The sequence below is a fragment of the Rhinolophus ferrumequinum genome, chromosome 18, assembly GCF_004115265.2.
Source record: "Rhinolophus ferrumequinum isolate MPI-CBG mRhiFer1 chromosome 18, mRhiFer1_v1.p, whole genome shotgun sequence".
NCBI lineage: Eukaryota > Metazoa > Chordata > Mammalia > Chiroptera > Rhinolophidae > Rhinolophus > Rhinolophus ferrumequinum.
The window spans coordinates 124,124-137,198 of NC_046301.1; the positions used below are offsets into that span (position 1 = coordinate 124,124).

The 13,075-nt window shown below is 48.3% G+C and overlaps 1 protein-coding gene across 1 annotated transcript in view; it reads left to right on the top strand.

Moving 5' to 3' along the window:
- Positions 1-9,294: 9,294 nt before the first annotated feature.
- ALPK1 (alpha kinase 1) overlaps positions 9,295-13,075 on the top strand; it is a 47,333-nt gene continuing 43,552 nt past the window's right edge. The window contains exon 1 of the mRNA XM_033134627.1: positions 9,295-9,685. Within this exon, the coding sequence (XP_032990518.1) occupies positions 9,578-9,685 (108 nt within the window). The 5' untranslated portion in view covers positions 9,295-9,577. The remainder of the gene's footprint in view (positions 9,686-13,075) is intronic.

Genomic DNA, 13,075 nt, shown 5'->3' on the forward strand with positions numbered 1-13,075 from the left:
AGGATCATTTCTAAATAACTTATTTTAAAATAATTATCAGCTAGAGGTTTTTGTGGACCTGACGGTTTCAAACTCTCATGAAGCAGTGTATTTTGCCACCGGCATTTTTCCTTGGAGTTTGGGTGAGAAAAAGGGGCGTTATTTTTAGCTCAGCCTTACCCCAAATGTGTAACATTATAGGACCTACGGTTTACACAGGGGGGCAGTCTCCTCTTCTATGTCCCACTTGGGCAGGCCTTCGGTTTTATATCCTACCCTTCCACACTCCAGAATGGTGAAAACCGAGGTTTCAGCTCGCAGTGTTGGGCAAGCCCACGCAAGCCCAAGGCCAGCTTCTGGGCTGGTTCACTTCCTAGGCTCCAGCTCTTACTTGGTCTTGTCTTCCTGTCCTGGCATCTCACTGATACTTTTTAGAGATTTTAAAATGCTTTTCCAGTATTAGCTGTTTTCAGCAGGAGTGTTGTTCAGGACATATAGTCTTCCATACTGCTGGAAACAGAAGTCTACTCTTTAGGTTTCTTGTAATTTAGAAACTGCCTCTCCTTCTCTCTTTTTATGCTGTTTTAAAATGCTAACAAATGGCTGTTACCCAAACTATCTGTCCAAGCCCCATAGTTGTATGCTTTCCAGTCAGATTTCTCTTTCACCTTTTGTTTCCCCACCTGCACCACCAATCAGTACAAGAGGTGATGTAGTCAGGGTCTGTGTGGAGGTGGCTGAGAGGAGGGTGAAGGGGTGGCCAAGGCTGGGCTGTGACTGACTGGAGAAATGTATTCTTAATGTTTTACAGTGGAGACCAGAATACATTTTCTCATAAAAACAACACAGTAAATGATTTTGAATGTTGATGAAAAGTATTTTTACTATAATTATTCATGTATTAGTTTGGTGAAAAAGTAATTGTGGTTTCTGCAATTATTTTTAACCTTTTAAACTGCAATTACTTTTGCACCAACCTAATACATATGAATTAAATGAGCTCTGCAAACTTGCATATGATTTAACCAAGAATTAATTGAATTCCAACAAAGATAATTTAAACTGAGCTTTCAGAATGTAACTGTGTAATAGCCTCATAGAGATCATTTTTACATATTTATGTCTTAGTCCCCTAATTATATTTTAAACTTCTGGACAGTACAGACCATCTCTTATACTTCTTGATAGCTTAGGGATTCTGAGCGATTGGCTGGTGGATTATCACAGAGGTGGCAGCCAGGAGACTGTGGAATACTTTTGGAATTCTTTTATTTTCCCTGATTCATCCCCTAATACTGGCACTATTTGTCCAACAGAAAAGACTCACACACAAACGCCAAAAGAAATGATGCTTTGAAAAATCCACCAATTTGCAAATTTTTAATGATGGCTGATTTGTCAGTTATCCTATAACTCGGCCACTCAGCTTAATTCTAGGTCATTAATGAAGACTAATGCATGCATGCATCAAAATCAAACACAGAATGTATGAAACGTGACCGTTGGCTATGGGTGTACATACTGTGCCTTAGCGTGAATGATTCTTTCTTGGGTATCAGTGTTATTATAGAGTTATCTGTTGTATGTTTGATTGCTTTTTCTGGACTCATTCTTTTTGACTTTTAAGAAAAAAATGAAAATAGAACAAATTTTCTATTTGGGCATGAAAATAGAACAAATAATCCAGAGATTACAAAAAATATTGGGAAACTTTCATTATTCAATTCCGAAATAATTCAGTTCAGAGTGCCACAGTTCCGGAGGACAAAAACTGATACATGTTGAAATAAAAAATTATTCTTTTATAAACAAAGCTGACCAAAATGTCCAGCAGGACTGTTGCCTGAAAGGAAAATGTCCTGGGCTCCAGCCTCTGTCAAGTCTAACAAGTCTGCACAGATGGGTGGATTCCGGACTGTTTCTCATGTTACAGTATTTTCTTCCTATTTTTTCTCCTGACTTCTACAGGGAAAGGGAAGGGCTATAACTCAAAAAGTATAAAGAATATCTTTGGTACATTTTGGGAAGTCAAAAGTACCAAACATTATGTTGGAAATGTCTTCTGCTTTCTTAGAAATGCTTTCTTGGTTAAAATCTGATCGCTTTTTTTGGACAGTCTGACTTATCTTCCTTACTATCTTTATGGGTAGAAATACCAAACAGAAGATGCATTTATGTCTTTTCCTGAAAGCTCCCTTCTGTGTCCCCTGTCTCAAGTACGGTGACATCACCCATTCCGTTCTGAGCTCTGATGGGTGGGGTACTTTGCGCCCGTCCTTAGGACCATTCACCCCCCCCAACAGCAGCAGCCAGCTGCTTCCTGAGCACGTCTCACATCTCTCCAGTTGTCTCCATCGCCAACACCACCACCCTGCTCCACGGTCCTGATAGATCTCACCCGCGTTACTGCAATAAGTACCTACCTGACCTCTTCCTCCCCATCCCCAATACACACAACAGAATGACCTTCTCCAGATGCAGGTTTGGTCATGGCCCAACTGCTACCAGTAGTTCTCTATCAGTCTTGGGGTCGACACAAGGTTACTTAGCCGGCATGCCAGGCCCTGCATGGCCCCTGCTCGCCTCTCTGGCCTCGCCCCAATTACCCTTTTCCTTGTACCTCTACTCGGCCAACCTGGCCTTCTTCCAGTCCCTCTGTGTCTCCTACCATGCGAGGGCTGTTCCCCATCATTTTAACTTCATTAAGCATTGTGCCTCCTTTTAGAGCTGAATTCAGGCATCACGCCCTCGGGGAGGCCTCCCTTGACATGCTCAAATGATTAGGTCAAGTCCTGTTGTTTGCCCTCATAGGACCACATATCTTATCTCTCTCATACAGCACTTAGACAAAAGGAAGAGATTTATGATCTGTGTACCAGGAATTGGGGTTTCAAGTGAGGAAACAAAAGCAACAACATACATTTATCTAGTAATCAGCCTCTAAGACTCAAGGCGACATTTCTAAAGCACAGAGAAAAGTATACATAAAAATATTATACTTAGGGGTTACCAAAAGAGCCAGAAATTCTTCAATAAATAAATATCAGACATTGTTCACCAATAGACAAACTGGTTTATCTAAATTGCCACTTATGTAATTTAAGATCTGGAAGAATCTTAACAATTATTCCAACCAACACCCTCAAAATACAGATGAGAAAAGTGAACCTCAAAAGTGAATCTCAGAGGTGTCGTAGTTAATGACACAGAAGGAATTAGTCAACAAATGTCTATGGAGCACCATTATGTGTTTCCTATTACTATTTCTAGGTTCTCTTTTCATTACTACATGCTATCTCTGCTTAAAACATTTACAGAAACAGAGCAATTAAAATTTATTTTAATTTGCTAGTATAATAGAAGACTACTTCCTACCTTAAGCAGATGACAGCGCACCAATAAAACACAAGTATAAGACTTTAGATGACGGGGTGATGTGCTATTAAAATTATAGTACAGTTCTATTTCTCTGTGCATGAACTCTTCATATTTCCTTTTACACCTCTCTTTCTATATGAAGCCCTAAAAAGGGTCCTAAGAAAGAGAACCCCACTTTCCTAGGACCCTTCCTTGCTATGATTTAGGACTTGGAGAATAGTGAGTGTCCTATTTGCCCATAGCACAGACCAAGCAAACTTGGAGGTTTGTTCTTAACCTCCTTGACCCCCTGCTTTATTTCTCAGTCTCCATGCTAACCTCCTGCTATAGCCACCGGCTTCCCTTTTCAGGGACTGGTGGGGATGGAATGTCATGGCTAATGGCCTTTTGCTCACTCCGGTCCACTAATTAGCTCTCTGACCAGTCCTAACCACTCGGTTCTTTTCATCGAAAGTCAAGCTAATGTCCAGCTTGTACCACAAAACACTGACTTATAAACACTTGCGCTTAAAGGGCCACTGAAAACCATTTAGTCCAATAACCCAAAGCATGCAGGAACACGTTCTGAAATATCCTAAACAGAAGAGATTCAATTTATACTCATGCTTAAGTGCTTCCATTGCTTACTGCCTCATGCCCTCACTGAAGGTTACGCTCTTTCCAATGTCAGTATATTGTACTCAGGGTCTCTGCTGTGTCCTTCCCCAAGAAATACACGATTCGTTTAATGAAACAAGTGTGTGTGCGTGGTGCGTATGACGTACACCACCCAGGTTAGAATGGAAAAAGCAAATTTAGATTGCAGTTAGTTCATCCTTCTGCTCCTGCATCCTTTCTGCTCCTGTTAAGCCACAGAACAGAAAAAAAGAAAAATGCTTGCTTTCTATTTCAAATTTAAATCCAGCTTCTTAAAGTGAGGTCACTGGCTAGTAGAGCACATTTCATCCCAAACCAACACAGTAATTCCATGCTTTATGTTTTCAGTGGTTCCCTCACTGCCTGGATGAGCTGGGAGACCAGGCCCAGCATCCATACAGCTTTCACTCTTCCCTTTAAGATGCTCCTGCTTCCTGATAAGACTCTGGTGCCCTGCAAGGTGTCTTAAGCAGAGAGCAGCTCCACTTTCTAGCCTGGCAAACTCAGACAGGGAATAACTTCTTTGGTTTTGGTTACAATGCACATTCTTTAATAAAGGGAAGACAGACAAAAAGATTACTTAATCAAACTTTTTGGAATTTATTTGTCAGGCATTATTGTACTGTCAGTAAGTTTTTTGTTCTTGAAATTACCTTGATTGCAATAGCTCATTACACTATAGTCATATAAGTCATAAGAAATCACTCAATTCTGTATGTTAAATTGCAATAGAAGTAGACCCATCCATCCATATGGTAGAGCCAGGAAATTGGGTTTTCTGAGACAGCATTTCCCCCATTTCATTTGGCAGTGTGCCTGGCTATGAAGAGTTTTAAATTTGGCATCTGTCATCGCCTGTCTTGGTCCCAATTATATGATGCTAAATGCTGGGAAGAACACCGCACGTGGAAATTGGCCTTTGTTGCCTAACTGCTAACCTTCGTCCCGGTGCGCTTGTGTCTGAATATTAGGGCTGTTTGACGATCAGACAGCTAGAGAGTTTGGTGCCACCTGCGACCAGGGGCGCTGATGGCACGTGCGCGAAAGACACAAATGGGGTGGCTCAGGTCGCCCGGCTCCGTGGGATTCCAGGGGCTTCACGGTGGGGGCCGCGATTTTCACCGGTGCTCCCTTCGCCTTCGAGGAGCTGCCCGCCGGTGGAGACCAGGCCCCTACCGCTCGTGCTGGGCCGTCCTGTCTTGTCGAGTGATGGGCCTATTCTCCTTCCCTGCTTGAGTCTTACAGAGAATTGATCATGCTTCAGTTAATCATCCGTCCCCCTCTTTTGTTCACCAGGTACCTTGGCCTTGGGGGGCCTCTTTGATCGAGAACCGATGTCTTCTGCTGGGTAATCGATCACCAGAGAGCCGGACACGAGGGGCTGCTCGTGGAGGAGGGTCCCGTCATGGTTAATCAGAGCGCCGCGGCCGCACTGCTGCGTGAGTGCCAGCGAGCGCTGGGCCAGCTCCAGGGGGACACGCCGCAGGAGCCCCGGGGGGGCGCAGGCGAGGACCTGCCGGGTGCAGGTGAGGTCCGGGAGGAGACTCCGGGGAGCCCCGGGCCGTCCTGTCCCCCGCCTGAACCACACGTTCTCCTGTCTGCCCTGTTTTCTTCTCCTGGCAGATGACCACCAAGAGACGAGTGGTTTCTGGGGCATGAATGGGACAGGGGCTGCGGGCAGACGGGCAGGCACGACCCACTTTGTCGCAGTGAATTGCTGTCAGTTCTAATTTTAGGCTTCGGCGAACAAGAGGCTCCAAGAAACAGTTCAGTTCAAGAAGAACAAAGGGTCCGAGTGGGCTGGTGCACGTAAATTTCAATTATTAAAAAATGGAAGCATCTTCTGAATGGTGGCACATACTTTTTTTCAGACTGGGCTTTTGTGCCTCATCAGTTTCCATAGACGTCTCTGGTTTCCATAAATATGTCCCCATCAGCGCCATCGCCCTGTTGTCCCCATCAGACCTCAGTACACTTCTCACGCTGTGTTCACACGCCACTTGTAACACAAATGCTCTCACACCGATGCACACTTATTGCGTCATTCTCGCGGTTTAAGAATTTGGCATTTTGCTCATTTCATAGTTTGTGCCATTCATGGTTTTATTTTATTTTACTTTATTTTATTTTATTTTTTAAATTTATTGGGGTGACAATTCATTCATGGTTTTAGATGCCTCATTGTTTGGGAACTTCCGTCGCCAAGTCCAGAAAGTTAGAGCTCATTTCTTTAGCCAGTTTTACAGAAGTGATCTTCCTTCCTCAGAGTTTCTTCTAGCTATCAGAATAACTCCCCTCCATTTCCATAAGTGGTTCCTTTATGAGCTTTGAGTGTTTTTCTTTGTAATTTTAGTAGTTTCTGTTCCACCTAACTGCACGTTCCCCTTCTCTTGCTGCTGCTGCTGACATAACGGGAGAAGTTGCGGGAGCGCGTTGTCCCCACGTGCCCCCGCGGAGGCACACACGTTCTCACAGGGGCACTTTTAGGGGCCTGCGGAAGTCTGACATTTCGTTACCTGTCCTGTGTGCTCCTTTCCAGATAAAATACCGTGTGTCCAGTTGTTTCACACCTAGGCTTAGGCGTTCCTTCCCCGGCCAGACACGCCCAGGCTGACTGTGGGCTAGCCGCACGTGCTGGCCGGCCTGAGGCTCACCGGCCATTTCCATACCTGGCCAGGGCCGGCAGGACTCGGCTCCTCCAGACTGCGCTCCAGGGCAGGGCGCTCTGCTCCCCAGGCAGGCGCTCGGTCCCTGCACTGAAGTTTTGTGTCTTCAGCCCAAATCCCTTTAGTTTTGGGGGGCTGAGCCCCCAGTGGGGGAGCACTTTCTTCTTCCTCTTGCCAAGTACCACAGGACAGGAGCATCAGGTCAGCTCCAGGTGAGGCAGGTCACTCACTGAGCCACAGCCTGCCAGCCAGCTGCTTGGGGACAAGGTGCGGCAGGCCGAGGAGACCGTGCTGAGCTGGTGAGTCTCAGCACCAACCAACTCTATGGTGATGTGTACTCAAGTCGGACCCACCGCCCTTTCCTGACAGGTCGTTTCTGAGCAGCTCTGAGGGGCAGGTCGTGCTGCCACCACAGTGTCACCTGCAGCTGCTGCAGGACAAGGCATTAGAAGAGGCTTTGTGGTGACAGGCGAGCCGGTAGACTCGACACTGTGGCTCTTACTCTTCCTTCCTCCTCTCCACCCCGTCCTTTCCCTCAGAAGGTGTCCTTGTCAGCATGGGTGATGCCAGCAACTTCCCCAGAGAGCAGGGAGCTAGAACCCATGCAGAGATATATTTAAAAACGTATTTTATTTCAGTGTGCCCCACGGGACTGTCCTCGTCTGGACGGCATGACTTGTAGGGAAAAGGTGGTGTGGAGGAGTCAGAAGTGAATTGTAAAGAATTGATTTTCTCCTTATCATGAGGAAATTTGGAAATATTTGAACTGTCCAGTACAGAGTATGGTGAAATTCTTTGAATCCAGAAGTCACATTTCTGGTGTCGTCGGACTAGTCACCTTGCTCCCCAGCTTTCTGCTCACGGCCAGGATGTGCACACAGTTTGTCAGGCTGACGTGCCAAGGAGCAGCATCGGGAAGTGCACTCGGGCCACAGGCCGGCCCTGAGCCAACAGGGCAGAGTGGCCGCCTGATTCCGGAGGGTTCTAACATGTCACTCAGGAAGCTTGCTCCACATACATAGTGGAGATATTCGGAGGCTGAAGTCACGTCAGCGGTGGTGAGAGGGCCAGGCTTCCCCGCAGATGGCGAACATTCTGCCCCGTCACGTGGACGCGTGTTGAAGGAGTGCCACCACACACAGGTGCTTCAGCTCTGAGCGCTGACTTCAGTGTGACACGTGTGCGTCACCCTCAGGTGTCAATGCAGAGCGCCCCTGGGCATGGCCCATACCATGTTTCCTCCACGCTGGTTGGTGCAGAACGCAAAAGGCACCGTGCCCAAGGCAGCGTTAGGCCCCCTTCCTTCTACCTTTTTGTTTTTCACTCTCTCTGTCATGGCTCCTTTCTCCTATTTAGCATGTCTCCTGTAGTCAGAAGATTAATCCTTCTTTTAACCTCAGGGTGTGATTTACCAAAGTGACAAGAGGTGACGCCTGCCTTCAGGAAGCTTGCGGTCCACTGAGAGGACAGGTGTGGCACAGAGCAGTGACATGAATACTGAAGGGGATATGTGCCTGTGGGTTTGGGAGCCCTGAGTGGGGGGCGGGGGACATCTCAGGGCCTGGCAGGGCCTCTCAGGGTCTGGCAGGCCGAATGCTTGTCAGGGGACCTGAGCTTGACCGCACAGGGATTGGGAGAAGCAGTCCAAGCCCGACAGCAGAAGTTAAGGCAGCCAGCGGCCTGGTCTGCCTTGTTTGTGGACTGACAAACAGGATGGACAATATGAAGACGGGGCGAGATGGGAGGACGGATGCAGGCGAGAATCATGCATGCAGAGGACGGAAGCGATCTGGGGATCCACGGAATCTGATGAACAGCTTGAGTCAGAGAGGAAGGGAGAGCCTGGCATCTGGGTGTCAGGCCAGCGTGGCCCAGGGACTGCTGGGAGCATTCGTGACAACAAAGACGAAAGGGGGAAACACAGATCTAGAGAAAGGTGAGGGCTCAGTGTGAGATGTGCTGAGTCTAGAGGTGTATGGCTGGCAGTTGTGTGTCACTGTCCTCTGCCCTTTGACCAGAACCCTGGGAGTCAGGTGTGCCTCAGAACTTTTCAAATGTTAGGAAGGTGGCAGGGTCCATGGACCATCTGTTACCTTCATATCACAGTGGCAGCTGGGGCGGCATCTCTAGGCAAACATCAAAAGTTTTGCAGCAAAACTTTTGACCAAGCTCACTAAGTAGGATAAACATAGCTACAAACAGCCTCTAGTCATTTCAAGTCGGTTTCGGGTGTCAAACTTCAGAAAAAACTTTCCAGTTTCCGGAGGCTTTTGGGTGTGTCAGATTTGGGCTTGGTGTGCAAGCAGGTTTGCTGCCCATTAAGAACCTAAACACATCTAGTACTGTGAAACAAGGCCATTTCACAGTAAACTGGAAACATTTCAATGTCATTTGGGTTTTTCATATTCATTTTTTATATTCAAATGTAGCCCACAGTGAAAGGGTGAGGTGAGGTGAGGTCTTGGAGAAGAAAAGCGGGTGCACACACTGACACTGCATTTCCATTTCCCAGCTGTCATAAGCCCCAGACACCATCCGGAGGTGTCAGTTGCCTTCTCATCTTACAGGGAAAATAATATTTCCTTCTTGCTTTTGTCTGGCTCTGCACACAGACGTGCCACAGGAACGCTTCACTTCCTGCTGGAACCCCTCTGACCGCCCGACTGCCCCAGCTTACCTGCAGGGCACAGGGGCGGCCACCCTGACGGACAGCCCCTGGTTGCTGTCCTGTGAGCCACAGCAGCAGCTCAGTCCAGCCAGCAAGAGGCAGGAGGGGGCTTTGTGGGCACCAAGGCGCTTCATCATGACACTGGTAACTCAACAGCCTTTTCTTTGCCTGCAATTTCCTTAACTGAACTCTGACCTTTTCAGCTCCACTCCCCAGCGAGTTAAGGACCCTCATCCAGGAGGCAAAGGAAATGAAGTGGCCCTTCGTGCCTGAGAAGTGGCAATACAAACAAGCTGTGGGCCCCGAGGACAAAACCAACCTGCAGGACGTGATTGGTGCCGCTCTGCAGCAGCTACTGGTAGGAAGAGTCACCCCACCTGTGCCCTGACTTCCCAAGTGAGGCACTCAGCCTCTAAGTGGTCTCAGATCGAGTTTCTCTGAAGCACAGGACAGCCCCCACCCTTGTGGTCGCCTCTGCCAGGCTGACAGATGTGGGGGAGGTTGCCTTCAGAAAAGTGTGCGCGCTCACCTGCCCGTGGGGCCTGTGCTGAAGGGCAGACCAAGCGAGGGTGTGCGTGGGTCTCACGACCTGGGACGGTTACACGTTGCGGTGGGGGGGGCGCACAAGCAGCCGTTAAGATTCCACGTGCCTCGCAGCACTGCTGTTTTGAAATGTTACTTCCTAAAAGTCGGGTAGCTTCAAAAAACAAATTCACCACTATCGCATCAGTGTGACTTGCAGCCTGAGCTATGGACGGCTGGCAGTTCCCTTCCCAGACCTGGGATTCCGGTTCAGGCTGGGCAGGACACACCCCATCAAGGACATCCACACACTTCCTCCCCGAAACACTTTGTGGGAATTAAGCCACCTGGAGCCTGTGCCCTGGAATGTCAGGCCTTGGCCAGCTCCTGGCTCAGGGTCTGACGAGCTACAGGAGTGCAGCTTTCCTTTTGGGAAGCTCTCCTTCACCCCCATTCCCTTAGATGCGTGCCAGAGAAGATAGCTTACTAGTGTAAATGCATTTTTTTCTCATATAAAATTATGCTCATCTGGACCAGGAGTTACAAGTGATGACAATATCTTAAAATTGTTATTTTATAAGTTTACCTGGGAATGTGTTTTCAGGTCATCTCTACATAAAGGTGTAGACTTGCTCTCAGAGCAAAAGTCCAGGAAAGAGCCCCAATCTGTGTACACAGAACAGTATCTTTGGAGATTTAATAAGAGCAGTAAAACCCCCATCTTTCCCACTCTCCATAAAACAAACACACAGACGGGGTTAAGCAGGCAAAGGAAAGTGGACAGATGGAAGGTGCCATGGTGGGCCAGGGGCTTTAAATGAGTGTGGCTGGTGTTCGCAGAGAAGAGGGATGGGAGAAGGACTATATTTACGTGTCGCTGTGGTGCTTACAAAGGGCTTGCCCTGCGTCTTCCCACTGGCTTCTCGACATAACCCTGCAGTGACTATTACCATCCTCCTCCTACTTGCAGATGAGGAAACTGGGATGCAGGGGCCCAGGGAGCAGCCAGCAGTGTGGAGCTGTGACTCACAGCTCTTCCCCGTCCCACTGCAGCTGTCCCTCAGAGGGCCGTGCAGAGCCCGAGAGCGCAGGCCGACACTGCAGCGAGGGACCTGCCTGCATGTCTGCCGCCCTGCGTGCCAGGCCCTCGAAACATGGCGAGTATGGCTGCAGGATTAACGTTTTTAGTTTTATGTAATCTTTTGTCAGTTCCTACATAAATAGCCACATGTGCCTAAGGCAACCATTGCATTAGACAGTGCAGCCTGGAGGCCTTCCAACAGCGATGAGCACCACCTGCAATGCGGTGGGAATCCACTGCTGGGCCCCCCCATACCCATCCCCCAGTCTGAGTGTGTCCAAGGCCCCACCAGTCAGCCTCAGACAAGCCCCCCAGGGACTGCGATGCCAGGGTCCTACAGGGAAGGGTGGTGGTGAAGGTCTGGACAGGGAGGGACGTGAGCGGAGAGGGGCACTGAGGGAAGGAAGCCTCGTGTAGAGGTCACAGGAGACCAGTCAGAAGGGAAATCTCTTTCCCCTCAATTTAGGAACTATCATTCTGGAAGAGTGGGAAAGCTGTGTGATTCGGCGGGGTGGTGGCACACAGGAGCCTCGAGTCTTCCCAGGAAGTGCTAGCAGGCCAGTCTCCAAGAGGGGAGTCCTGCTTTAACCTTGGGCCCAGGAAGATCCTCTGAATTTAACAGACTGAGACCCGACAGGCTGCACGAGGCAGCACCAGCATTTTCTCCTGCCCCACCTTGCCATTGCCAGACCCCTCAGTGCATTCAAAGCTGGACGTGAAATTAGCAAACAACTGGAGATGCTGTTTTAAAAACTTCAAGTCACCTGCTTTTAGGGTTCCTGTCAGCTGGAAGGCATGCTGCTCAGCATGGTTATGTGCTGTTTTAAGAGTCTGTTCATCATCCCTTTGTCGCACCGATGTCACAACTGGGGAGACCGAGGCACACAGAATTTAAGATGCTTGTGCCCAGCTCACAGGCTCCCTCAGCGGCAGCTGTAGGAAGCTGTCCACTGGGCTTCTCCAGCCTCTCCTCTGTTTGACAGGGGCGGCCTGAACTTGGAGCTTCTCTTCCTCAGTTTACCTGCAAATTAAGCGGCCACACCTGCTAAGATCCTCAGGACATTCTCCTACTGTGTGAGAGCCCAGGCACAGTGGCCAACTCTGTTTTGTAAACACAGAGAACTCTAGCACCCTGTGAACTGAGCTACTTTGATACCCTAGCTTGTTACAGTAACTGGCGTGCATTCCATGCTCTGTGTGTCTCCCTGAGCCATTGGTTTCAATAGCAGACTTTCCCAAAGCTGGACAGCCAGTCTTAATAATCAGTTCATTGTGGGATTCTGTTCTCACATAAAAAATAGTGAAAGGCTGCTGAGTTTGTCTTTCCAGTTATCTTTTCTTACTTTTTTCATAAATCTAAGCTTTCCACGATTTTTCCCCTAGAAGGAATCCTTCCCATAAAATATTTTCCCTCCATGTTTAAAACTAGCATTACACTTAGAATGGAAACACTGTGTCTTTAAGATAATTCCACAAATAATAGATTAAAGTTAAGCATAGAATGCTTAAGAAGAAAGCAAGTCATAAACTATTTTCCATAGGTCTGAGTTGGTGAAATCTAGGCTCACTTACAATGTTACTGTTTTAGGCGGAACTCAGTCAAGAAAAAGTACATGTTTTGGGCTTTGCTCTCTGTCCTGCACGGCCCCACCCCCACCCCCAGCCTCAGCCTTTGGTGTGTGGTCACAGACAGAAATTTATAGCCGGGGCCAGCCTCCCTCACACGCCACACAAAGCTGGCTGACTTGAGAGAGTCTGTCTGCTCTCCCAGAGAAAGCACCTGTGGAACGCGCCTTGAGAAGCCAGGGTGATCAGAGATTAATGGGACCGTAATAGGCGGACAGACTCTCGGTATCGTGCCCTCTCCCCATGTAAGTGGGTCCTTTCCGAGATGGTACCCGTTCTTTATTGCCGAAACATCTGTTGATAACTGCAGCTGCCCTCGTGACACAAAGCATATCACGGGGTCACAGGCAGTAGGGACTGAAAATCCCACCTCATGCTAGTTTCAGACTATTCAGCAACGCCCCGAAGCCCATGGGTCACTGACATCCTCAGTGCCTCATCGTGCCACAGAAATGCCCGATGGGCTTTGAAGTGTTATTTCATCTTGTGGGTGATTTACACTCCAGTGCCATTGTGCTG